The sequence below is a fragment of the Rhea americana genome, unplaced genomic scaffold (assembly GCF_003343005.1).
Source record: "Rhea americana isolate MKP2758 unplaced genomic scaffold, rheAme1 scaffold_45, whole genome shotgun sequence".
In the NCBI taxonomy this organism is placed as follows: Eukaryota; Metazoa; Chordata; class Aves; order Rheiformes; family Rheidae; genus Rhea; species Rhea americana.
Window position 1 is genome coordinate 5,235,865 of NW_028186590.1, and position 26,880 is coordinate 5,262,744.

At 35.4% G+C, this 26,880-nt stretch overlaps 1 protein-coding gene across 2 annotated transcripts in view; it reads right to left on the minus strand.

Moving 5' to 3' along the window:
* PHIP (PHIP subunit of CUL4-Ring ligase complex) overlaps positions 1 to 26,880 on the minus strand; it is a 116,011-nt gene that overhangs the window by 23,111 nt on the left and 66,020 nt on the right. For both annotated transcript variants that reach the window (XM_085316072.1, XM_085316071.1), the window contains exons 18-28: positions 25,557 to 25,694; positions 24,548 to 24,731; positions 23,441 to 23,564; positions 13,017 to 13,157; positions 10,205 to 10,281; positions 9,282 to 9,513; positions 6,365 to 6,484; positions 5,561 to 5,668; positions 5,033 to 5,157; positions 4,740 to 4,822; positions 56 to 167 (exon numbers count right to left, since the gene is read on the minus strand). In XM_085316072.1, coding sequence (XP_085172198.1) covers positions 56 to 167; positions 4,740 to 4,822; positions 5,033 to 5,157; positions 5,561 to 5,668; positions 6,365 to 6,484; positions 9,282 to 9,513; positions 10,205 to 10,281; positions 13,017 to 13,157; positions 23,441 to 23,564; positions 24,548 to 24,731; positions 25,557 to 25,694 — 1,444 coding nt within the window. The remainder of the gene's footprint in view (positions 1 to 55; positions 168 to 4,739; positions 4,823 to 5,032; positions 5,158 to 5,560; positions 5,669 to 6,364; positions 6,485 to 9,281; positions 9,514 to 10,204; positions 10,282 to 13,016; positions 13,158 to 23,440; positions 23,565 to 24,547; positions 24,732 to 25,556; positions 25,695 to 26,880) is intronic.

The window sequence follows — 26,880 nt, forward strand, 5'->3', positions numbered from 1 at the left end:
GTATTTCAAATGAAGTATCTAATTAAAATAGAAGATTGAAGATAAGTTTGCTAACCAGACATTGTAGCACTGAAACAAGCTATCAGGATAATCAGGCTGAAGAGGTTCCTGGCTTTCAATTGTTCCAAACCACCAAGCATCATCTATTACTGACCTGAAACGATCACCTAGGTAAGAAACAAAATAATTTCATCAATACAAGGCACCTTACTCCTCTCACAAAAGCAGCTTTTAGACACTTTTGGATTGATCTTGAAAACAGAAATCCTTTGGAATATTTGCACCAACAGGCATATATGACTCATAACCAGACCTTTTCAAATACTACTAGTAAATTCTTTCTGGAGGCTGCTTTTAAACCACAACAAAACAGCTAATTATTAACATAAAAATGATTAATGATTTGTAAATCTATCCACATAACCTTTATGTAAGAACTTACATCTTAAATGCATATAAAGGTAAGACATTTCAATGCYGTAACTCCTTTAAAACAAAAATCTATTTGCATTAAACACTACATGCTATCTTTATGGGGAATACTTCCACATGCTACTGAGATCCTCCTTTTGGGTTTGAGAAGTGTTTTTGTATAAACAATTCCCTAATTTAACTCAAAGGTTCATTTCCTTTCATTACACAGGTGATATGACTAATATAAGAATTAGATTTATTTAAGCTTTTTTAAAAGGTTAGCAGTCATTTACTATAATCTGAAACAGTTTCATAAAAGCATTCATACAGCTGAGGAAAAAAAGATGAGAAGCACATTAGAAAGAAAAAAAATTACATGCCAAAATAACACTGTCATCCATTCTAACATCTTCCATAACACAGGCCACAGAATTTAGAAACAATCTTTTGATTAAATATTCCATTCATTCAATTCAAGAACAAATGTAATTTAAATCTGAGATTTCAAGAACTGTACTTTTTTAAAAATGGAATTTGAAGAATATACACACACTTTCTCCACTGCTGCAATGTTTGTTCTATTTCTATACATCCACATGAAGGGAAAAAAATATTCTGCCCAAATGCTTGCTGCAGATGCCCAAAGTATTAGCAATTATATAGATGCAAAAAAATGCTCCTCTTTCTTTTCTGCACTTTTTTTTTTATTTAATGGTTTGCAAGTAATTCTAGGAGAAATACAAAGCTTTCATTAATAGCCCAAATTGTGCTGAATGTAACAGAATCAATATATATACATTTCATATGTAATATATCTGAAATGCAAGATCAAAAATGTAAATAGGAGTTTGTGCTTTAYTTATTCTAAATGAATAAACCATTTTTAAGGGCTCTTAAGGAAGAGTCTCCTATCATGGCATTCCTTAGCAATCGGTTTTACAAAGATGTGTATAGGCACAATTATGAACATCTTCGTGGGGCTGAACATTAAGCAGTTCAAAACTGCTTCAAGGAGAATATCCTGGCAGCTGCTTCCGATTTCTCATGAGTCACGGAGTTCCTATGGACAGAATGCTTCTTAAGCAGAAGGAAACGTGGCTGAAAACACTCACAGAACATTCTCCTGCGTCACTTGTTCTACTGTTCTCTCTATCATCTGTGGGACACAAGAGAGCACATCTACACGGGCCAGCAGACCAACTATTCTCATGAAAATGGGATTTAGCATCTTTTTCCAAAACTGAGTATCACAAGATGATGTTAATTTGATGAAAATATATGTTGAACTTAAACTGGCTACTATATAAGAAACAGATATGCATACCTGTCCAAGATAAAAGCTGCAGGAATCCTAGTGAAATARGTTTTAGCTCAAATGTTAGTATTCTGGCTAAACTACGTGTAATAAGACAAAAACATGCAATTAGTAGAATCTCAGTAAAAATAAGGTATCATCACTCCCCAAATTTTATAAGTGTGGTCTTTCTAAAAGCATCCATACATGTAAATCATAAGGCTGATTAACATTAGAAAAAGATATAAATAACATAGTTAAGTAAATACTCTTCCTTAGAAATATAGATACAAAAACATTCCACAAAAAGAAAATCAATAAGGATATAATGGAAGTCAAACTACATATGACAAGGCTSGACCAGGTTAAAAGATCAATGCTTTAATAACTTAAGAAAGTATAGTCAGAAGTATTTAATTACCAGTGACTGTGCAAATTTTAACTATAAAAATATTGATTGGTAGGCTAAGCAGTAGAAACCATAGCAGAATAAAAAAGATAGCAATAGTAGTCCTGAAAAGACAAACTAGTGACTGGATGATTTGAAAACACAATCAGTTTGTTGATGAAGAGCTATGGTAACAGTCCAGAAGACCTGGACAGGTCAGATAAATCCTGGGGATTTCATATTCAAGTGGTTCAAAACAGCAACAGTTTCATTCATAGCATAGTATGTACTTGCACACAGAAAGGATGATCTACTGTCAAGGAACATTTCCATATTGTGTTCCACACTGTGATAAAACAGCACATGATTCATTCAAAGAACCTAAGGAAAAACTACTAAAATAGCTAAAGTGTCAGGATATGTGGCAGCACGTCAAAAGATTGCTGGCGGAGCTATAATAGTTTTATCTACTTCATCACTTCATGTGGTCTCACAAAAGACAATCTTACCCCTATTCACACCAGYCAGAAGCAGAACTGTAGAATGAGCTCTTACACCCAGCTGTCAGTGTTACAAACTACTAGCCTGAAACTTGCATCATTTACATTGTAGGCTTGATAAAAGGCCCTGGCTCTCTCTACTTTGCTGTGCAGCTCTGCTTCTTTCCACACTTTCAAGCTCCTGGAAGTGTACTTACCAACCCAGAAAGGAGATGCTATCTGTCTCCTACTAGTCTTAAGAGCAGAAAGGGTGACATTATTAAGCCCCTCCACACTTCCTGGAGTTCTGTTAGGATTTCTGGCTAGGCTGTTCAGATGTAAGGTATGGTGGTTACCCCTATTCTGCTGCAGTGATCTTGTGGGTAAGTATGAATATGGGGTGGGGGGCAGAGAAGACCACCACAGATCCATAAACAGCAAGAAAAACAGCAAGGCATGGTGAGATCTTAGAAGACACTGACCAAGCTTGTCTTTCAATGAATCTTTAAATAAAAATGACCTTTAAAGGAGAATCAAGTATATTGATACAGATTTGCAAGCTTAGAGTCATTACCACATTTTATAGAGAATTAAAAACCAAGCATCTTTTCAGACAAGATCATGAAAAATACATGATGATATAGCAGTTATTAATATGGTATTATATAATTTATACATGTTGTTTAAACTGCATCCTGAGTTAAGCAAGGACATCATGATGTGCAAAGGCAAGTTGATCAATCCATCTTTCCCGGCAAAAACATCTAAGAAGAAGTAATATAAAAGAGCTTTTAATATCCCACTGAATCACTTTTTCAGTTTACTTAGTTTCAGTGAATTCAAGAGGACAACTTGTCAAAAAGGAAAARGCAAATAAAGACTAAGGAGGCAAAGTATTTGTGGAAATACATGCCTACTTAAGAACAACTGATAAGATGATCAGATATACCAACATGTTGTTGCACTGAAATTCTCTGTTGCCCTACATGATTCTTTGTTTGAAGTGTTAAGATAAAAAAGATAGAAAATGCTACTAAGTCAGCTTTGTTAAATGCTATCCACAGCTCCTGAACGGAAGAACTGCAGAAACTGAGCCTGCAAAGTAATTACAGTAAGTTTACAAAAAGTGTTTAACATTTAAATCTGGTTTAAAAAGGAAGACTATCAATATTTCATTCGCAGAGCACGTCACTTCACAATTGAGATACTAAAAAGGATTTAGAAGTGCCAATATGTTTATAAACAGGTATCAAACACAGATTTCTGTGTTAGGGGAACTGTAACTAACCATTCTGAATTCTGAAGAGGCAGTAGTACCTGTTTAATTTTTAAAGCTTAAAAGCCTATCTAAGGCTGTTCTTAGAAATGAGAACATACGTACTTTTTAACTCCGGGGGGGAGCGAGGGGATTAGAGAATAATTTTGTTATAATGAAGCTTTCACTTCCCCTAGTAAGATTTCATTTTAAAAAGGTGGTCTATCCCATAGCACAGAAAAGGTGACTAAAAAATAGATCCAACTGCAGGACACGACTGAAATGCACATTCTCCAGTATCCACCACTTTGAATTAACTATGCACAGGCAAGGAAAACAAACCARTAACATGCCCCTACCATGCAGTACTGACTTATAATTATATGCATTTCAATGATGCTGAACCATATGGAGATGAGAAAAGAATTCAAATGAGCCTAAAGAGATAGGATGGGCATATTCTTTATGCAAACTCTTTATGCTCATAAATTGCAAATGGTTGAGAAGATGTTTCTGTATTTCCACAACTGACCAGGCCTGAAGAAATTAAAGACATTCTTTCTAGCAGCAATCTAGTCATAAAAGGCTCTTCAAACTAAACAAGAGAGACATGCAATATATAGGATACAATAAACAATCAGCTGCCAGTAAACACCATATTTTTAAAATGTATATTCTTAATTCCTCCCTGCAAACACGTAACAGATTTTCTTTGTACTGAATGTTTTACAAATCACTGTCAATACTTTGGTTGCCTGTAGCTTCAAAGATAAAGAGGGACTCTGTATCTAATTATGGGCAGAGCTTTTTCTCCAATTACAGCACAGTATTTCAGATTCATTTACTCTAACTTACTTTTAAGTAAGTTAATGATGAAAATCGGTATTTTTTTTCAAACTCACCACATACCTATATTCCATCGCCTGTGTCTTGCATCATCAAACTGCTGCCTCAAGACTAGAAAATCTATGACATCGGGCATATCATGGTACCTAATTAGAACAGAGAACAAGATTAGTAAGTGATAAAACAGCAAAAGCAAACAGAAAAGATAACTGAATAATTATATTATTAACAATTTATCACTCTTGAATTCAACACTTTAAAAGTAAAAACTCAATATATATCATTAATGGTATCTTTAAATTAAAAAAAAAATCTAAAAAACTCTCTCAATTTGAATATAATAGTGCTTCCCTTACTTCATGGTGAATGATCCTCCAGTCAGTTTACCAGTATCTGGGTCAAGAAAAGCTAGTTTAAGACAGCAGAGAGTTGGCAAACCCACTTCATACTTAATACCAACTATTTTCATCAGCTCTTGCTCCTGAAATAAACAAAACGCAGCACCGCTGAAGTTAAGGCTACTCTCTGAAATATGAAAGTATGAGTGTACTAAAAACACTAGGCTTCTCTCAGACCAAGTATCTAAAACTTACTCTTTCRAAACAAGAAATTCTTTTCCAACATGACATGCTTTTAAAAATTTACTGTGAGGTATAACCACAGTAATAATCAAATACAGCACAATACTGATAGTTGCTTAACAGAGTGAAGAAAACATACAGCTCTGAATTCCTTTGACTGTTAACTTTTTACTCTTACGTATACCTTAAAATATTATGCACATTAATATTAAAGAACACTGGTATCAAGCATCTTCTTTCACACTAATCTCCAGATCTTTTATTTGATGTTWAGACACCAAACAAAATGCAAAATAGTCATACCCGTAATTCCATTTTATGCCATGGTTGTTTTTTGGGGTTAATACTATATATTTTGTTCTTCTTAGCCATCACAACATAGGCCTCATGACCTTGTCGGAAATAGTAGACCTAAGAGTGAAATATAATAGTTAGCTATCAAAAATTTTGAGTTGTCAATCTGCCAGCATCTTGTTGCCATATAATGCATTTACTCTCTTTTACCATTGAATTTTTGCTCTTTGTTTTTCCTGTGTAAGTGGAATTTCCTCAAAAAAAAAAAAGTGGTGGGCAGTTTTAAAGCACATTTATACAAATAAATCCACTGATGTTTGTCTTTCCACATGCTTTGCAAAATCTTGCAACACTACAAAAAACAATCTGCCAATTTTCTATATCAATAGTTTCTGAACTTTCTTCAACATTTAAATTCTTACTAGTCTTCTTACACATTCTTCAGCATACAAGATCCCCTAAAGGGCAATTTCACTAGATAAAGCATCTCATGCTTAACAGTTTGCGTAAGCATGTCGTAACATAAAGTTGCATAAAGTAACACTGAACACAGCACAGTAAGGAATGTTACTGTAATAGCATGGAATAAAAACAGCCAAATACTGTACGCAGAATCCTTTCAAGTACAGGAAAGGCTAATGCAAATACTGAGAAAAAGAYTTGTTTAAATTTACGTGATCAAAGGATGTTTTAAAGGCAATTCAAAATATTCTGATAATAAAATGGTATTAAATCTCTGCAAAAAGTGTATGGATGAAGCTAAAAGAGGCAAGAATATGCTAAAAGAAGAATGTTGAGGAAAAACTACAATACCTCATCCCCCATCTGTGGTACAAACGGGCACCGGCGAGGAATAGTATCTGTAATCCATGCTGAAGGCAGCCATTCTTCCAGTGTCAAACCATTTTCTGCCAAAACTCCTACGGCTAGCCTCTGAAGAAAATGCACAGGAAAAAATGAGTATGAATAAAACTATCATTTGTGGAACCGCTGTGTTTTGGCAAGTATGCTGTTAAAAACAACTTCTATTTCTTACATATATTATAGTGTAAAAAGGAAAGTATTGCTAAAGTGTATGTTAAGTCTTACAGAACACCTTTCAATAATATCAAAAAATATATATTTTAAATTATCTGAAGATTTTTTTTTAAGTTTTCCTTTTTTTTTTCTTTTTTTTTTACCACCTCTTCTAGCACATGAAGACTGAATTTGTTAAGGCTCTATTAACAACATATCCAATGCTCCAAAAGACAGAATTAAAATATGCCATGCTCTTTAACCCACTGCACAAAGATTTTAAAAATAGGCAAGAAAAACTGCTAAATTCGAACTTAAAAAGCTGCATGGTAGACTTGAATTTGAAACTTTTTTTTGGACTGAAACAGTCCTATAATCACAATTTTGCGTCCAGAAACAAAATTGAGTAGGCAACAGAACAGATTCAACAGTTAACCTTCTAATCCTTTCTCCTTGTTAAAGGTATATCTCAAATCACCATCCCTGACAGGTGACAGTCAGCAAATAATTAAACTGATGAGGACTAAAACCTATTTTTCATCAGGCTGGATCTAACCAAGCAATGATATATTTCAGGCTAAAAAAGAGCTGTTTTCTCCTTAGTCCAGGTCTCAAGCTACACCACATGCTGGGCTCCAACATGAGAAGGGCCACACAAGGCAAGGCTAAGCTGTGGAAACTGGTATGCACAGGTGCGGAAAACATAAGGCACCAAAACTATATAGCTGCTTTCAATCAAGAAACCTTGCAAAATGAGTAGAAAGATTAASGTACAGACAAAAAGCAGGTGAAAAGTGCCTGGACTGAAATAGGAAGCTGGCTTACTTTAAGATGCATAGGTATATCTGCATTACCAACTGGCATAATCAGTATAACTTGCAGATACTCAGTATGACTTGCAGTGGGACTTGACTTGCTTTAAAAGCACCAAAAGAGAACCTTTCCAGAATTTCATGATAATCATCAGTTTAATGCCTTCCTGAAGCCAAACCTGAACTGCAACCATTGCACTTAATAACTGGGAAGAGATCAGTCCCCAAAAAGTCGTCTAATCACTTCCAAAACCCTACAAGACCCATTAATACTTAGTTCCACAACCTAATTCCACGTTCAGGTGGTTTGGGTTTTCTGGGGGTTTTGTTCGTTCATTTTAGGGTAGCAGTTCTTTTCTGAGCTTGATGTCTCAGTGTCACTGGACGCCTCACAGTGACAAAGGAAAGAAATCATTCTGTATTTAGTAATTTCTAAACCATTCATAGTTTTGTAAAAGCTTTTTATCATACCTCCCCCACCCCCAAATCCCTCTTCTAGGCAAGAAAGTCAGTGTGTTTTGTCTGCCTCCATGCAGAAAAAATCCCTATACCCTTTGATCTTCTCCCACCCTTCTTCCTTTTCATATCCTGTTTTAAACTGATTTTTGGTGGAGAGGAATTAGAAAAGTGAGCACTCCTCAACATCTGGGCAGCTCATGCATTTACAGAGAAGGATGACGCTCTGCCTCTACTCCTTAATTCCTAACATTCTGTGTGCCTGCCTACAGAGACTCTCAAGGCCTCGTTCCTCAATGATAAAACCTGAATTTTGATTCAGATTCAGTAAACAGGAAGAATTGCCAGGAGAATGAGTTCTCTGAATAACCTTGCAGTAAGGCAGTGGAATCACTACCACAGGAGACTTCAAAGACAAGCACCCATCAGGTACAAGTGATCTTATCTAAGGGAAGGGTGACAGAGGTACGATCTTCTGATACTCCCTCCAGCCTAGCATTTTCTTCTGATTCTAGAATGCACTAGAAATGCATGTGAAATACATTAAGTCAAGATATTTTTGGAATCAAAGACCCCCTACCTCCAGAGAACTGGAATAAAAATTCACACTTATCAGCCTTTATTTAAGTGGAAATATTAAGTAGTCATCCAGTCTTAACTATTATAGTAAAGGCTAAACTAGAGGCTTCACTCATTTAAGAAAAAAAAAATCACATTTTCCCCTACCTAATAGCTTTTTCTGATTCCAGACCATATAAATACTAAGGAACTATTAATAACAGTGTAACAACCAATGACTGCACTCAATAAACAGAAGTTAATCTAATTAAAGAGTAAAGATTGCCACCTGATGTCCTGCATTTCTTAGCAAAGATTCACATTTTAGCCAATACGATGCTAACCTTAAACAGCTCTTTTTGTCAAGTCTACTTTTCCTTTCTAATGTGGGACAAAATGCTGAAACAGTGATTCTAATAGTGATTCTAAGGAACAGTGAGAACTCCTAATCTTATGGATAGATATTTAGTTGCTTAGATGACACAGCTGATTTCCTCAGATTTTACAAAAATCAGCACAGCTAAAAAGACACATAAACCCCTAAAAAGACACATATTGCATCACATAGTGCACACATTGCACATACGTGCATCACATGTGCACACACTGCACTCAATACATCTGTAGAAAGGAGTTTCTGGTCTGAAATAATATGTTAAGATGTTAAAAATGTTAAGTGAAACATCTCAAATTTAGAAAGGATATTACAGTTATCCATCATTTGACTTACAAGAGGCAGTAATTATCATTAACATTAATTACTTGTAAAAGTCAAGATGTGTTTGCAAATTAGATAATATTAAGTTGTATACATAACTGAATCAGTCATTTGATTCTTTTTACRACAGTACAAATAAGCATCCAGTGATCTCCAAAGCCCATCTAACCTTCTGTTTTCTCTCTTTGGGTTTCCTCTTCTTTGGTGATGTTGTTGGTCCGTCTTTCTCCTCATTCCCTTTTTTCCTTTCTTTCTTAATTTGCTTCTTTTGTTTTTCAGGTCCTTCTTCATCCTCTGAACTACTTTCTGCTTTCTTTGTTTTGAGTTTAGGAATTTTCTTTGGTGGTTGCAGATTGATTCCAGCATCTGCTGTCCAGTCAGAATAATCACTAGAATAGTCACTAGGGATGAAACACCAAAGAAAAAGAAAGTTAAGAAATAAAATTTAAAAAGCAATTCACAGTGCCATAGTTTATATAATATAACCCAATGTGAGATTAGTTATCAGACTAACTCAGTAACTTTGATTAATATTTTAAAGTTGAAAAGCAGTGCCTAAAATCCTGTATTCAAACTATAATTTGAGCAGAAGTAAACAAAGATTGAATCACTTGTAAGAAGCTCAGCTTCTGGCATCGCTCGAAAACRAATCCTATGTTCACTTTGTCAATTCAAGAAAATGTTACCACCTTATTTATTTTTAAAAAGAAATTAAGGATGAGTTAAACTTCCTCAATCTTTACTTTCTAATTGCAAACCAAGAGTCAGCAGAGGCGCTTGCACAGCTCAGATAGATAGTCACAGCAAGCTGCTATTGCAGGCCTGAAATGTGCATGTGCCTGCAAAGAACGACTCTCCAGCAAAACCAACAGGAAATACTTGTGCTGGCAGTCAAGGATGAAACATTTCCTAAGTTTTAGTTAATCAACAACACAACTGAAAATGAAATCTTGGAAGTTTTAAGTTCTTTACCATCTGTTCCTCTAAATGACCACAAGTGTTTATTATTCCTAAGTAATTGTTTACAAAGAAGATAAAGTTCTTTAAAATTTTCAAGCAGGGTTTTTTTATGTAAGATATACTGCTACTTACCTAGAGCTGCCATCACTGTGCCATGCTCTTTCATCGTCTTCTGATGTTCCACCACTGGCAACAACTACTTCTCCTTCCTAACAAAAAAAAAAAAAAAAAGCATTTTCAGACAATTATCAGACAATATTACTAAGTCTTCTGGGCTTTCTGTATATGCTATTAACACATAACATCAAAGAAGTTTTGCATTGTTGAAAAACATTTTAGCATGCACATATTCTATTTAGTTGACTTATATAAAAGCAAAATAAAAAATCTGTATCTGTACAGATCCATGGTGTAGAGCAACACTTCTTACCATATAGCCTATAGAACCCTGACTGCTTTGCAATCTCCACAAAAAAGGTTAGCATATCTTTAAAAAGAATTATTTCCAGTATTTTCTRTATCATAATTGAAAACATGAAGGAATCCTATCAAATAAAATCAGGATAAGCTTTAAATATGTTTTTATTACTCACTTCACATATGCTCAGACTTGTATATATTCAGAAAAGATGACCAACACTCAGTGTCTAACGAGCAATGTTTTCAGACTCCTGGAAGCTGAAAAAGCCCCAGTAAATCTCTCGTGATCTCTCATAGCTCTCATGATCTTAATGCCCCTTCCTCTAAAATAATGCTTATTACTTCATGCTGTATCAGTTTGTATGTGTGTACACATACATCCCATCTCTTTCTCTCCTATCTCAAATGAAGTCTCTAGAAAATCAGAATGTTACTACACTGTCTACGTAGCGATCTATCCTATTTTTAAAATAAATGTAATAATTAAAGAATTCAAAAGCATTTGATAAAATGAAACCAATTATTTAAAAATAATTTTTAAATAAAAGCAATCTAACTTACAAAATCTGCATAGTACATCTATTAGTTTGACAGTAACTCTGAAACTAAATAGAGTATACTTCCAGAAAATTAACTTAGATGTATCTTATAGAAACTGAAAGTACAGGATACTGGAAAAATTCATTTCCAAAAAGAAAATAGAAACTAGAAACAAAAKAAACAAAAAACCAAAAGCAAAACAGAAGACTTCCCTTCTTCCTCCACTCTCAAATCCCAGAAAAATAGGTGCCAAGTAGTGACTATTCCAGAGAATTTATCTTGGAGTATGAACATACTTTGAGACTTCAATGGAAAACTAGTATTTCCTTTAAATCCATACAAACACCATACTAAGTAATTGACCTATGTGATGACATATCATATTAAACAATTACCCTAAGACAAAGATTGAGGACAGACAGACAAAGTCTAAAAAGTTATGAAGTCTTTCACTTTTAGTAACTGTTCAGAGTTAAAATGCACTTTGGCATTAATGGAATGATTTATGCCTGTCTTTATAATGCTCTCTCACACATTCTAAAATCTTTAAAAAAAAACATATGGGACAAAATCAAACCTATTAGGTCTAGGAATAAACAGACCTTTTGTGATGAGTTGCATGTATGTCATGCAACCTTTGAGCCCAAAGTGGACAACATAAGATACTACACAGATATACATGTAAAAAACATGTATGTATTTAACCCTGTCAGAAGGAATATAAGAATCCAGAGTTAATGTCTTAGTTGCACTTCTCTGGAAAGAAATTCAAAGCCCTTACCTCTCATCTTTAGTGTAGCAAATGTTACCATTTTTTTTGCAAAAAGTCTGAGATACTAATAGTACAAGACAAAAGCAGCTTGCACTGAACTAGTATAATTAAATGCATTAAGTAAGTTCATTTTGATGAACAATTTTTCAGTTTTCGCAGTGTTTCCTTCTTTAAACTGTCTTCATTGCTTTCTACTAGAAAGCAGCTTGCCTATACATTGCAGAAAAATGAGCAGAAGCTCTTTAGTTATTGGATAAAAATTAAGTACACAGCATAAAAAAAACCCACAGATGTTCTTGCAGGTTCTTACTAAAAATTTGTTGCTTAGAGCTAAACTAAACTAAGGTATTGTCTTATACCCAACTGGGATGTAGAAGAAGTTTTAACAAGGGCACTAAATGGAAAGATTTGAGGAAGTTTACAAGTTTTTTTTCACAACTTGTGCAGAGTAAAATTTGCATTTTAGAATACTGATTAAGCACACGAACAGTTCTGTTAATACACAGAAACTCAACCAYATAGTTTTAAAGAAAGATACACAAGAACTATATCACACACATCTACCATTTACTGTCTTTTATATTTTATACACACAAATTTCTATAAATTGTATGAAAATTAGCTCTGAACGTAATGAAGTTACATAAATATATGAGTTGGTTAAGGTTTGAATTTTGCATTCAGGAAGCAAACTGACTTTTTCTATTAAACATCTGTCTCCTTTTAGTTGTAAATTTTAGTTTCATCAGACTTAACACACTGTAGTTGACAAAAAAAAAGTGCATTCAAACTTGGTGTATTTATAGCTTTTTTATGTACAAGTCTTTCATCTTGAAATTAACACTATTTACTATCACCTCCATTCAAATTCAAACATACTGGCCATACCAATTAGGCTCATAAATACAAGTAAGATTTAACATCAAGAACATTTACCTTGGAATATGTCCTTAAAAATGAGTATTTGTATCTTTTTAGATATYTTTCTATCTTTTTAGATATCTGTCGCTAGAATTAGTTTTAAGCCAAAACTAAAGACACATAAGCAGCATATGTGAAAACCTAACTTAATATATATTTTTAAAGTGAAAAACCCCCACAATGAAAACATATCCTAAATTTCCACTAGAAATAGCATTTGATCAGCTGAAGCAGGAGCTATAACAGATAGAAACAGAAGCTACAGTATCGCTTCATGACTGAGACTCTTACATCTGAAGAACTGTGTCCATTTTCTAACTCTTCAGCAGGCCTCACAGTTTCTTCTAACGCGTATCTGGTACGGTAGCTATGCTGGTTAGCTTGCTGCTTTCTTGATTCACTAGCATCTAGTAAATGATCATGAGAATGGTTCTGTGAAAACACAAAAGTCAAAAATAGGTCACTTTTGAATACATTTTTATTAGTATCCATTTGATTTCAGATTAGCACTCTATTTAAGAATAGTATTCCAAGAAGCAACTTCTGCAATAGCAAAGAGATACAACTGCTAATATTATAAAATTCAAAACAAGAYCACAAGTCCAAAACTAGAGAGTAGCACAGGAAAATTCTCCACATGCACAGCTTAATATGAGCACCAAGCAGTTCAGCATATTCTGCAAAAAAAGAAAAACATCTTTCTGAACAGATATAATAGGAAATTCTTAKCCCAAATTATTAAAATTCTTCATTCTTTACAGTACAAGGTACACAGACTGTTAACTGATAGGCTAAGAGATTTTAACACCTCAAAAATATACTAATAAAAATGTCTCAGAGGAAACAGSAATTATACTCAAGAGGCTAGGACAATACAACTTTCCCAGAAAAAGTTAATAAGCCTGTGTAAGACAGAGCTTATTAGTTCATCTATATACACTAATAAATGAATAAAGTATACCTTGTGTTGGAAATCTGTTCAAGTGAATCAAAACAAAAACATTTTCCCATTTTAATATTATAAGTGCTCTGAACTTTGGGAAAGCTGTATYTGTTAGCTTATGCTCCAACTGTACATCAGTAGCAAACCAAGACGCTATACTACTTACATTTACTACTTAGTGCTCTTTTATGCTATGTAAGTCTACATAGTTGCTGCAGCACTATGATTTTAAAAATAGTGCCCTTCTACAGATGCAAAACCAGCTATATATACACAAAGTTTTAAATTTCCCCTCTTCTACTATAAAATGACAATATGATATACACCAACTATCAAGGAGTACCATACTGACATGGTATACATGGAGTACAACTTACGCCTGAATTTTCAGCTTGTATATATTGACAACCAGTATACAACCAAAAGACCAGACAGAGAACATCCCAAAATAAAGTTCCAGCAAACTCCTGTTAGTCTCAACACTTCGATGTTGGTAGCTGGAGACAAACCAACTTGCAGATCTTGCAGGTACTGCATTTCAGTTGCCTTGTAGTAGTAATGTATTATTACTTTTACTTTCCTTCAAATGACACATGACAAGGAAAACAACATGCAAGTGTGCCATTCTGCGTAATAGAAATGTAGATTCTTAGAACCCAATACTTAACTTACAGAGAACTTTTTTTTTTTATTTGGCAACTGGAGGGTCAGATCTGCTAGAAGAGATCAATATAGTAGTATATGTCTTAGCAAATAGAGATGGTTACCMAGAAAAGGTCTTTGAATGGTAAAAAGATGCTTGGAAGAGTTCAAATGAATTAAAGCCAAATGTAATGAATCTGAGTTCTTATAAAGCTTAAAATAATAAAATAAGGCTGCAATTAAGAAATGCTTCACACTTCAGTATGAAAACAAGATATCTTGTTTTGCCTGTAAAAAATGTTATATAATGCAGTCACTTGTTCCTAAGTACGTAGTTCTGTATTAGACCTCTGCTAAAAAGTGCTATGATCTCAATTTCCAGGGTTCTGTTCAATTGTTTTGGTACCCACACTTGAACTTCTGTCTAGCCCACATCTGAAAAAACAGTTTCTGGACACTTTTCTAGATGCCGCAAAAGAAGAGGGCCTTCTCTGTGTTATCTCTTCCATAAAAGCCACTCGGATATCTGTAAGTGCTGACTTGGTTGAAAACCTGGTCTCAAGAATGAGGCCAGTTTAACTGGAAGGAACCACAGAGAGATACTAATATTATCAGAGCCTTGTGGTAGGGCAGACTGTTTGTACCTACTCCCTTTGGATCTTTTCCTCCGGAGAAAAGAGAAAATCCTGCTTGTCATATATGATGGAAGTTTGGTTCATGACTAGGATCTTAAATTTTCTCATTAAGAACAAAACACAGTTTCTGGTCAAAACTGTACTGGAACTTGGCTAAGTGACTATAGCTAAGATTTGACTTTCCGTAGCCACAACACCACCCTACCCCCTTAAATATGCACAACTGATAGCTAAAGGTTTTTGTCTATCCTCCACTGTAGAAGACACACACCTTTTTGCAGGATGACTACAACTGTTCACAGGCCAGCACACTGATCTGATGTATCTGTATGATTACACTACAGTTTTCACCTAAGTGGATAAGACAAGGACAAATTGCTCAACACTCTCCAACATTAATTTTGYATTTCATTTGGTCTGTCTATTGAATTTAAGTTGGGGAAGCTGATGTTTGATCTTCCCAGAGAAAGGGCTCTAATTTTTAGCAGCACTTCTAAAGTGAATACTTAGTAAGCATCATTTTAAGATCAGTACTGCCCAAACTTTTGAAGCCTAGGGCATTCCTTGTACTGGATTCAAATTGGAAGCATATACCAGATCTCCCCAAGCTGCTCTGACCATAGTACAGCAATGATGTAGCCCCAAGACTAGTGGCTAAGCCCATCACACAGCACATTCTGCCTCTCAGGTTTTTGAGGCTGCTCAGTTCTTGTCAAACTCTCAAGACTGATTGCTGAAGCTGCCAGACAGGTCACACAAGCCAATGTTACAGCTGCTTTCACAGAACACCTACTGGGAACAACTACCTTACACAGTCAGCTATCTGTCAGCATCATGAAACAAGGTAAAGAAAGCAAAGACAACAGAATTGAGATCATGGAAGCCCAATAAAACAAATGAGTCAAGTGCCCTTTCTTTATATTAAAAAGGATACATTTTGCATAAGCTACATTATACCCTGATTAGAAAAGCTTATTTGTCTCATCTCTTTGGAAATAAAAATCTCTAAAAGATTACATCCCCATTTCTATCTAGAGGTAAGATTTCTCAGTTGGGTACTGTGAATATAGCCCTTTTTGCTATTTATACTGAAAGGCTGGATCCCTGAAAAACAGACCTGCTTTGTATTGCTTTTCGGTTTTGAAAGAGTTCTTCTCTTTTGGCATTTTAGAAGTTGACAATAAATAAATAAATAATCTTTCCTTCATGGAAGCACCTATCAGAACAGTAACAGGTTGTTTTGGGAATGATCTAATATCGAAAAGAAATAAAGTTCAAAAAGTCTCTGTAAATAATGAAGAGGGACCATAAGGTATACTTACTGTACATCTGCCAAAAACATATTTACCATCTCAACTACTCAACACAGCATTGCCAAAACCTGTTGAAAACCTCCAGGTTGGGCAAATTCCTATTACTATATGTGACGGTGGTGGTGGTGTGTGAGAAGGTTTGACTAGAAAGTATTACAAGCTTTTGCTAGCTAAAATGGATTCACTAAGATTTGCTGCAACAACTGAGAAAACACAGCTGATAGTCCTCTTTTTACAATATGTGTCATAGAGGAAGAGCTGGGAATTGGACTCTGAACTCTACAGGAAGGCTTGAAAATAAAGCCAAGATCATCATGAATTCGAGGTTTAACCATCACTTTCTCTCTCTCTCTCTTTTTAGATATGCTTTGATGAACAGTCATATATGCTGATAAGTAGTTTCTATCACACCTAAGGCTTCCATTCAGTATCAGAGTTCATCTATGACACAGTAGAAATTACAGATGCTGCCAGAACAGTTTTTCTGAGAAACACAAATGGTGACATTTCCTGTATTTAACAGTGACGGGTTCAAAGAGGTCATCTGGACACAGCTGGGGGGATTTTCTTAACACCATTAATGAAAGATCTGTTGACTCCGTGGAAATTCTCAGTGGTATCCGGACAGCTTCCAAGTTTCAACATTACATTCTACTATCCCTAACACTACGAGTTCACCAGGAAGCAAAATTTTGCTTTCATATAAGGTTGTAGTAACTTTGAAGACCTTTGACTATAATAATTTCACACAGTTTCTTCACCATCTTCACCAGCTGTTTCTATTCTCAAGCCAAAAAATGTCCCTCTTTTGTGAGGGCAGTAAGGATCAGTCTATACTATAAATTCATAGGGCCAGGTCACAAGCACATGCCCAGTACCAGAATGCAATTATCAACAGATTCTTACAAATTCCTTAGGACAAAGGAAGGAAATTCTTTGTAAATCTCTGCATATGCTTTCCCAACATTATGCTTTCTATTCATCACTTTGTCAGCCTATATAATTGTTCTAATTCCTGACTGGATACACTATTCCAATTCTTCAGCTCAACATTTATCTCTGAACTTATTTTGTCCTTACTGGATTTATTTTTTTCTAGAGAGATGCCCTTTTTCCTGAGAGAGGTATTTTTGTACTAGCAAGATCTTTAGTAAATACTTTTGTCCAAAATTAAATATTCTTCAACACTGCAAGTTCTCCCTAGATGACAAATACAACAAATCCCCAAAACTGCTAGTACACAAAAGTTATTATTTCCTATTTCGCTAAATACCATTCCTCTATATTCTCCTGAAGTATAGATCTGTGCTTATAATTACTTAGTTCTTACTCTTACCATCACATGTGTGATGCATGTGAGGGAGAAAGTCTGGAGAAGGGAAGACTTTCCTTTGGTTGAGGAGGAAAGGATTAGAGACCTTCTGGGCAGGCTAGACATCCACAAATCCATGGGCCCACATGGGCTGCACCCATGGGGACTGAGGGAGCTGGTGGATGCTGTTGCCAAGCCGTTCTCCATCATTTTTGAAAGGTCCTGGAGAACTGGAGAGATGTCTGAGGACTGGAAGAAAGCCAATGTCACTCCAGCCTTCAAAAAGGGCAAGAAGGAGGACCTAGGCAACTATAGGCCGGTCAGCCTCAYCTCCATCCCTGGAAAGGTGATGGAACAGTTCATCCTGGATGTCATCTCCAGGCATATGGAGGAAAAGAAGGTGATCAGGAGTAGCCAGCATGGATTCACCAAGGGGAAATCCTGCTTAACCAACCTGATAGCCTTCTATGAGGGAATGACTGGCTGGGTAGATGAGGGCAGAGCAGTGGACGTTGTGCACCTTGACTTCAGCAAGGCTTTKGACACTGTCTCCCATAACATCCTCCTAGATAAGCTCAGGAAGTGTGGGTTAGACAAGCGGACAGTGAGGTGGATTGAGAACTGGCTGAAAGGCAGAGCTCAGAGGGTCGTCATCAGTGGTGTGGAGTCTGGTTGGAGGCCTGTGGCTAGTGGTGTTCCCCAGGGCTCAGTACTGGGTCCCATCCTGCTCAACTTCTTCATCAGTGACCTGGATGAGGGGACAGAGTGCCTCCTCAGCAAGTTTGTTGATGATCCCAAGCTGGGAGGAGTGGCTGACACACCTGAGGGCTGTGCTGCCATTCAGAGAGACCTGGACAGGCTGSAGAGCTGGGCAGAGAGGAACCTCATGAGGTTCAACAAGGGCAAGTGCAGAGTCCTGCACCYAGGGAKAAATAACTCCATGTACCAGTACAAGCTGGGGGCTGACCTTCTGGAGAGCAGCTCTGCAGAGAAGGACCTGGGAGTGCTGGTGGATGACAMRTTRACCAYGAGCCAGCAATGTGCCCTTGTGGCCAGGAAGGCCAATGGTCTCCTGGGGTGCATTGGGAAGAGTGTTGCCAGCAGGTCGAGGGAGGTGATCCTGACCCTCTACTCAGCCCTGGGGAGGCCTCMTCTCGAGTACTGTGTCCAGTTCTGGACTCCCCAGTACAAGAGAGACATGGAGCTACTGGGGAGAGTCCAGCTGARGTCTACAAAGATGATCAGAGGGCTGGAGCACCTGCCCTATGAGGAACRKCTGCRAGAGCTGGGCCTCTTCAGCCTGGGGAAGAGAAGACTGAGGGGGGATCTTATCAATGTGTACAAGTACCTGAAGGGAGGGTGTCAAGGGGACGGGGACAAACTCTTTTGAGTTGTCCCATGTGACAGGACAAGAGGCAATGGGCAGAAACTGAAGCGCAAGAAGTTCCRCCTGACCGTGAGRGGGAATTTCTTCCCTATGAGAGTGACAGAGCWCTGGCACAGGTTGCCCAGAGAGGTTGTGGAGTCTCCTTCTCTGGAGATATTCAAAAGCSACCTGGACACGATCCTGTGCAACATGCTCTAGGTGACCCTGCTTGAGTATAGGGGTTGCATTAGATGATCTCCAGAGGTCCCTTCCAACCTTACTGATTCTATGATAAGGTAAGAAATCAGTGTAAGGTATTCCAAAAAAAATGAAGACAATACATAAAATGCRGTAAGTGCTTAGATAAATATTTTAACATCTTGCCAACTTACCTGGAAGTAGTGGTTAAATCACACGTAAGCAGAAGTTAGTGCTTCTAAGGAACACATCTAAGCTATCTTTAGTAAAGAAACACATATATTCCTTCTGTTTTCTGTTAGTTTGCAACAATGATTTACACCTGCAATTGGAGAGGCCTATTTGTACTTTTTGTCCAACCACAGCAATCTCCAACTTCCACTCCTTAAAATTTCTTTTTATAATCTCTACCTAAAGGCAATAAAAACATTTCCATTTCTATTATTTAAATTTACTCAGATAGACCACATTAACCATCTGTTCTGTAGAAATTCCGTAGCTCTTTAATATTTATTGAAATGCATTGTAATCTCAGTAGTTTAATAAACGAATACTCTCATTTTATAAACTGGGAATCTTTATCTAACCATGTTATTTATATCATTTCTCAGCATTTCGCAACTTCTTCAAAAAATTAATTTAAAAAAGTTCCATCTTGAAAAGGCTAAAATTCTAATGTGACAGTCTTTCTTATGTCACTAATTTCTTCTTTTTTTTTATGTTCCTATTTAATGTAACCTCAAAAAACTCTGTATCTCACTAATGACTTTGAAAGTCAAATCAAATTCTTCACTTGACATGTAAATCAGTAGTACTAAATGCTATTCAGGTAAAAGAACCCAAGCCTTCAGGTTCACTCATACAACTCCATCAGTCTTTCAAACAATCATGAACACACATTTCTCAGTAACAGCCTATATCAAAAAAAAAAAAAAAAAAAAAAAAAAAGAAGTAGGCTTTTAATTTTAAACATTAGCAGGCTTATCAGCCTTCCACCTAAGTTGTAGATATTGTCAAAGAAGAAAGACTAAGTTATGACTCTGTACTGCTCTCACCACATCCTAGAATGACTCTGGAATAAAAATTAATAATAGGATTTAGAAAGGCTCCTAACTATAGAACCAACTTCCATTACATTATGTTCTTCCTCTAAACTTGAACTAAAATTTAGGTTGCAAACCAAAATGCTAAGATTTGTTTCTGTCCTTTTCATTTCTATACTTGTGAGATTTTAGTTATATAGAGGGGGAGAAAAGAACAAAATAAAATATTACTTTATCATTATTATATGAAAGAGCTGAAATTTTTTCAAAGATAGATATAAAAATGAATATTCACTAGTGTGTGAATGTAACTGACTTTTTATCTGTATGTTTTAATACAAGCCCTGTTTCTTTTGTTCCCAGCATTGCYGATGGTATGGCAGCATGAGACATTTTCTAGAGTTCTTGTTATTGTAATACTTAGGTCTACAGGATTACTAAAAGAATGTTATCCTGTCCTTTGTTTGGGGGAATCCTCACCTCTTCTAGACTATGAATTATCTCAGAGACACTGAAAAATTCACTAGGCAACAAAAGGGCTACAATCTTTCAATATTATTGTAACACAAATCGCAACATATCAGTATCAAAACCTACCACATYGGTTGAGGGTTTTTTAAAAAAAAAGAATAAGTAAATTTACACAGTACTTTCCATTTCTAACTTTAACCTTGCGTAAGTAATTTAAAGCCATAGTCAGTGTAAAGAACAGTAACAAAAGTGCTTCTAAAATGATGTTACTAATTTGTATTAAAAAAAAATCCTAAAAACATCATAAAACATTTTTTTCGACTGGAATCAGTCTTGCTTCTCTTCCCAGTTCTGTAAATAATTTTATGACCACAGAAGGGAACAATAACTCTAATTCACCATTCCAAATGCTCAGAAATTATTGGGCAAAAATGTGCTTATGTTAACCAAAAGAAAAACAAAAATTGCTAAAATCCGAACAGCGTAGCTAACAGAGAGGCTTCATTGCTTGGGACCAAGAGCCCGTTACACTAATTTTTTAGCTTATTTAAACTACTTATTTCTTAGTCCCTCTGAGATCTGTATCAAGACATTTTCATTATCAATATAGTCCTCCATAAATCTGAGTGCTCTAAAAAGTGATAGATGTAACAAAGAACAAGCAAAGAAAGAATATCAGATTTAGGTCCTGAGATAAACAAAGGGCACATTCTCATCTAGATCAATAAATGAAACCGGGCTAGCTTTTGCTCTTAAGGATTTTAAGGACATAAATATGTATAATGAAAATTTGGGACTCAAAAGGATCTAGTGAAACCTTTAAATTAAGAAGACTAAAAATTTCTCCTCTGGGAAGAATACTTTAAAGTCATCCATTACGAGGTTTTTTCCCCCTCAAAGCTGTAACACAAGTAATTGCCAAAAACAAGATGCTGGACTAGAGCACCAGCTCATCTGCTCTGCTATTTTTATGTTCTAGTGATATTTTAGGAAAACCATAACCCAATTAGAAATTCAAAAGTAAGTTAGTAAGAATGCATGGAACACGAAGGCATCATTTGACCGCTTGTGAGAAGTGAAACGGAGAAGAGAAGGTGGTGGAGGGAAGAGAATCTCCAGCAGTGCAGTTGTTCAAGTAAAAAAAAAAAAAAAAAAAAAAAAAAAAAAAAAAAAAAAAAAAAGAAGACTACAAATCAGCACCAAAACACATCCCCTCAAGTAAAGAAATAAAACTTTCTTAAAATCTTAATATTTGATGCCCATCTTCTATTATTCCTGAGAGAAAGTAAGAGTTATCAAATATTATGATGCCCTTGTAACCCATTAATGGGCCTTATCATGGCTGCCTCCAAATTCTTGAAGGACAAAGGGCTTATTTCTAAGTATAAAGACTGGTAGACACCAGACATACTGAAATAAAAAAAATGTTCACTTGATGTCAGGTAAATGCACTTAATAGAGATTGCAGCACTGAAATAAGCACACATGAACCATTTCTTCAGATAATAATGCACAGAATTTTAATGAAACTCACTTAAGGAAAAAATGGAAAAAGATTAGGGGACTACTGGGGAAGAGATTACTCTCATTTTTGTAGAAAACTTTAGCTGAATGCCAAAAAACTGAGCACAGAAATTAAGTTTAGTAACTACAGAAATGTGCTCATCTCTAATTTACTGTTTTTATTGCATATAAAATTCATTCATCATTATTAAAGAAATTACAGGAGTACTACTCAGCATCTGAAATTTACTTCTTTTCAGATTGCTCTCAATCTCCATCCCTTTTTCCCCAAGGAAGCGAATAATATATGGTACAGGCATTAAATATGTTACTCTGACAAAATTAAGAATTGCAGTCTTTTTTTATACTTGTTCTTTAATTTCTTTTGCAATATATTTTTACTTATTTTTCTACCTTGGAGCACCAAAGTGATTTTTACTATTTTCAGTGGACAATTTGCAAGTATGTATTTTATTAAGTTTCACCCTTTTAATTAAAAGGTGAAACTGTCTCATCTAGAGTACCACAACAGTACTACAAAACCCAAAGCAACTCAGCTTTAGTGAGTTACTAAAACCCCCTTCTCCTTTACAGCTCTAACGTTTACTTTTTTAATTACAAAGTTTTGCACATTTAGCTAGGAAAGAATAGAGCAGCAGCTGAAATGCACAGATAAACCCTAATTTCTAATTATAAATACATAAAAGTTACATGAGAATTCAATTACAAGTTTCCTTTTTAATACAATCAATTCTCCCTATGGTTTTCATCTATCCAGTCTCTCTCTTGTGAAAAACATACTAGTAGCTCTAGTAAAAAACATGGCTAACAAAACCCCATACAAAACGGCACCATTATTATGAAAGTATTGTGATAGAAAATATCTTATTCTTTATTCAAAATGGGATATGTACTTAAATGAATTGAAGTTAAGGACTATGACTTAAGTTTTAATCAAATCTTTCCAAAGAATGCTTTATGCCAAACAATAAAAAACAGTAGCAGGATGTACTGGCCAATAGTGACAGATTCCCAACAGCAATTTCCCAACAGTCTCCAATACCAGATTTACAGGGCTTCTCGCTTAAGAGCTTCTAAAAACAATCTCAGCTGCTTATTTAGAATAAAAACATCAACAGACTTCCTCATTCTGAGAARGTAAACATATATTCCTGTGTTCCTGTTTTTCAAATTTAAAACTGAGAAGAGTAAATGTAAACTCATGTGGCCTAACATACTGAATTAAATTTTATGGTTCTTGCTATAATAAAGTACAAGTGGCTATTTACCTTAGAGAAAGTAGGTATTTTGCTGTCTCTTTGAACATGACTCATTACATGCTTTCTTTTCTCTTCTGACCGATAAACCCTTACTTCTTCTTCTCCCTTCGCTGTTCTCCATTCTTCTTGCCTACTGGAAAAAGAAAATTGAGATGTTAACTTCAAAGCAAGTACTGCAACTGAGAATGTCTCTTTCAACCATGTAATAGACGTTCAATGCTTATRATGTTCTTTGAGCAGTAGTAACTTCTCTCTTTAGAATCAGAATTTAGCTCAGAAGTTATCCTTTCTGAACACAGTAAAGTTTAAAATGGCAAATACCAAATATGTTGTGTTCAAAGGATAGTCATCTGACTTAACTATCTCCAGACCTATGATTCACAATTGGAAATCAAGATTCTGGAGAAATGGCCACACAATATCTGAAGTAAGGCTGAAAAACTCAACTGATAAGTACTTTCTAAAGCAATTTCTAAATCCAAAGGAAACTTGCATCTTTACACCGGCACAGTGACTTGAGACATCACTTATCTCTCCTTGAAAATATTTTTTAAAAAATTTAAATATTCAAAAAAAATTGGTTACTTTCAGTTGTATTTCAGAAAGCTAGAGCAGTTCACTTTTATCAGTAAAGCAAAAAATCCCTACTTGCCACACATAGGAATGTRTTTGTCACAAAAGTTTATTACTGTAAGAAATAAAAGTACTGCAGGTTTGGAAATTTATCTCAGGCACATGCTGGATTAGGTCAATGTCCCAGCCTTCTATGAAGGCCATAAAATGTCAGAGACTAATGTGGTCAAATCACTGCAATCTTATGCTAACAGTCAGAACAAATATAAGCAGTTAGATTCTAATACATACACAGGTTATACTACACTCTCATGTGCTCTATCAGCATTTTTTAATTCATGACACTTCAATAATTCAAAGACTTTTAAATGTCATGGAAACAACAGTTGATTTTAAATTGAAACTAATTTCAAGAATTATGAGACCACAGAACAGCTAAGAACCACGCAAGCTGTTCTGTAACAACATGAATTCTAAAACTGTTCAATGTAACTAAGTTTACCAAGTTAAAATCCACAGCAAATTTGGAAGACCTCTGTTTACCTGGCCAACCCAGAAGAAAGCTCAGGCACTACAACCCTTCGACTCCAAGCCACAAGGTCTCGCTCAGTGGCTATTTCACTTCTTGGTGCGTTGCTGTGCATCTGACGCACACCTTCAATTTGGCCACTACGTCGTAATCCTATATTTGGTGGTGAATGTACTTCTGAGGTAGAGCTTATAGATCCTGAAAAGTCAAACAGTCATAGCTGTAATAGATCTAAAATTCTAAATGCAAAATGAAAGAAATCTATTACTTCAGAAGAAAGTATTAATTGAATAGAACAACTGCAATTGTCTTGTCTGCAGTTTCCAAAACTTGAACTTCTTACACATATGTGGAGCTGCAGTATGTTTAAAATGTGTATTAAAGAAGACCTGAGACACCAATATTCTGAAGTAAAGCAAATGTTTCACTGGTTCACTGTTCTTTAAAGGTGCTTCTGAAAACGTTTACAAAAAGCCGCTACTGCAGATTCATTTTATGAAATGCTGAGCTATTTTATTGCATCTGGATATTCCTTAAACACAAAGCCAACTATCTTCAAAAAAAATGAAGTCACAACACTGGAAATCGTTGGGAATCCAAGCTGTAAAATTTACAAACAAGAAGTTGAAACAGTCAAACCCATGATCCTTCAAACATCTATGATTAAAAAAAAAAAAAAGAAAAAAATTCAACATGTTTCCACATCTTTCTACACACTCTAGCCAACTCTAGACTAAACAGCAGCACAGCTGTTATCACTATGGGAACACAGTTGCCACAAATTCCTTTAGGGGGCATACAACATCAATTACAATTTGTAATGTTAACAATTCTGAGGTTAATAATTCTCTTTTGTGAAAGACAAAAAGGATAGGAAAGCTGTATTATTTCCTATGGCTCCATACCTCCTTTCTAGTAGTTCAACAAAATGCACATATCGTGCACAGTAATACGTGATTTACATTTTACTACTGTTAGATGTTTCAACAGGAAAACAAAACAAAAAAACAGTGAGTAATTTACCTCTGTTTATCCGACTAGTACTACTAGTTCCTGCCTCCCCAGAACGTCTCTGATCCTGTTCTTGCTGAAGTCTTTGAATCATGCTGTCCAATGGACTAACTTCTTGATTTGCTTGTTGACTAAGAACTTGATTCAACCCTGTGAAGTAAGATACCAACAGCACATAAATGTTGATTTGAGGAGCCAAATACTACAAATTGGCGATCTAAATTTTAGCTTTGAAATACAGAAGTACAGTATATAATCACATGTTTAAGTATGGGCTAATACTAAGAGTCTTATTTTTTAAGCCAGATTAACTTTTTCTTAATATTAACAGTTTAATTTCCTGCAACAGAGTTAAGATGATCACATACCACTCCAATAAAGGCTTAAATCTGATCAAGTATCACCAAGTCACAGAAAACTGTTGTTTGTCAGCTGAGTTAGTATAAATTGTGACAGGATAAAAACATGCCCGTGGACAAATGCATTATAAAGCACGTTAGCATAAACCTCAATGAAATAAATATATAAAGTCTAATTGAAAGAAAATAGTAATATATATACACYAGGGAATAGCAAGTAGTAAAAATGTCTGATTGAGTTCCACATATGCATTATGATAATGCAGGTAAATAATGCTAATTTTCTTTGATACATAAAACAGCCATGAAACCTCTTTGAATAGATCTCTTGCAGGAGATAGTTCTATTTGAAAGGATTAAAAGGTGATAGTATTATTTCAGTGCAGTAAGCAAAAACCATAGCATGTAAGCATAAACAATGCAAAGTTACCTTTTTTTAGCCACTATTGCCACAAAATACTAGACAGATATGGAGAAAAAGGCAAGGATTACAGGCTGATTTGAAAAAGTAGTCAAATGCCTCAATATAGAACTTGTGATGGAATAGAGTAGCAAGAAATCTGTGAGGAGAAGCAAGCTGTGTACATTTGTTGAGACACAGAAGAGGGAACTTGCAGGACTTTGTAATGAGGGATGACAGTGTTTGAAGAAATAAGCTACAAAATCTATTTTCCCAGCATCATTCTGAAGAGATATCATAGTGTTAAGACTGCACTTAGCAATATGAAATACAAGATACCACAGTAACTGTGCTATAAAATAAAGAGCTTTGATTAAGTGAGAGACAAACATCTCTTAAAAGATGATGTTATGCAGAAAGACTATAAATACTTCAAAAGGTGCTCTCAGGTTTTTGATGTTAATTTAGCTGAAGCCTACTTCCCCAAAGCTTAGAATCATGGAATGAGATCTGGTACAGTCACAGATATGTTTTCTGACTGGTGTGTATTTAAGTAGTCAAATTTATTTGGCAAACT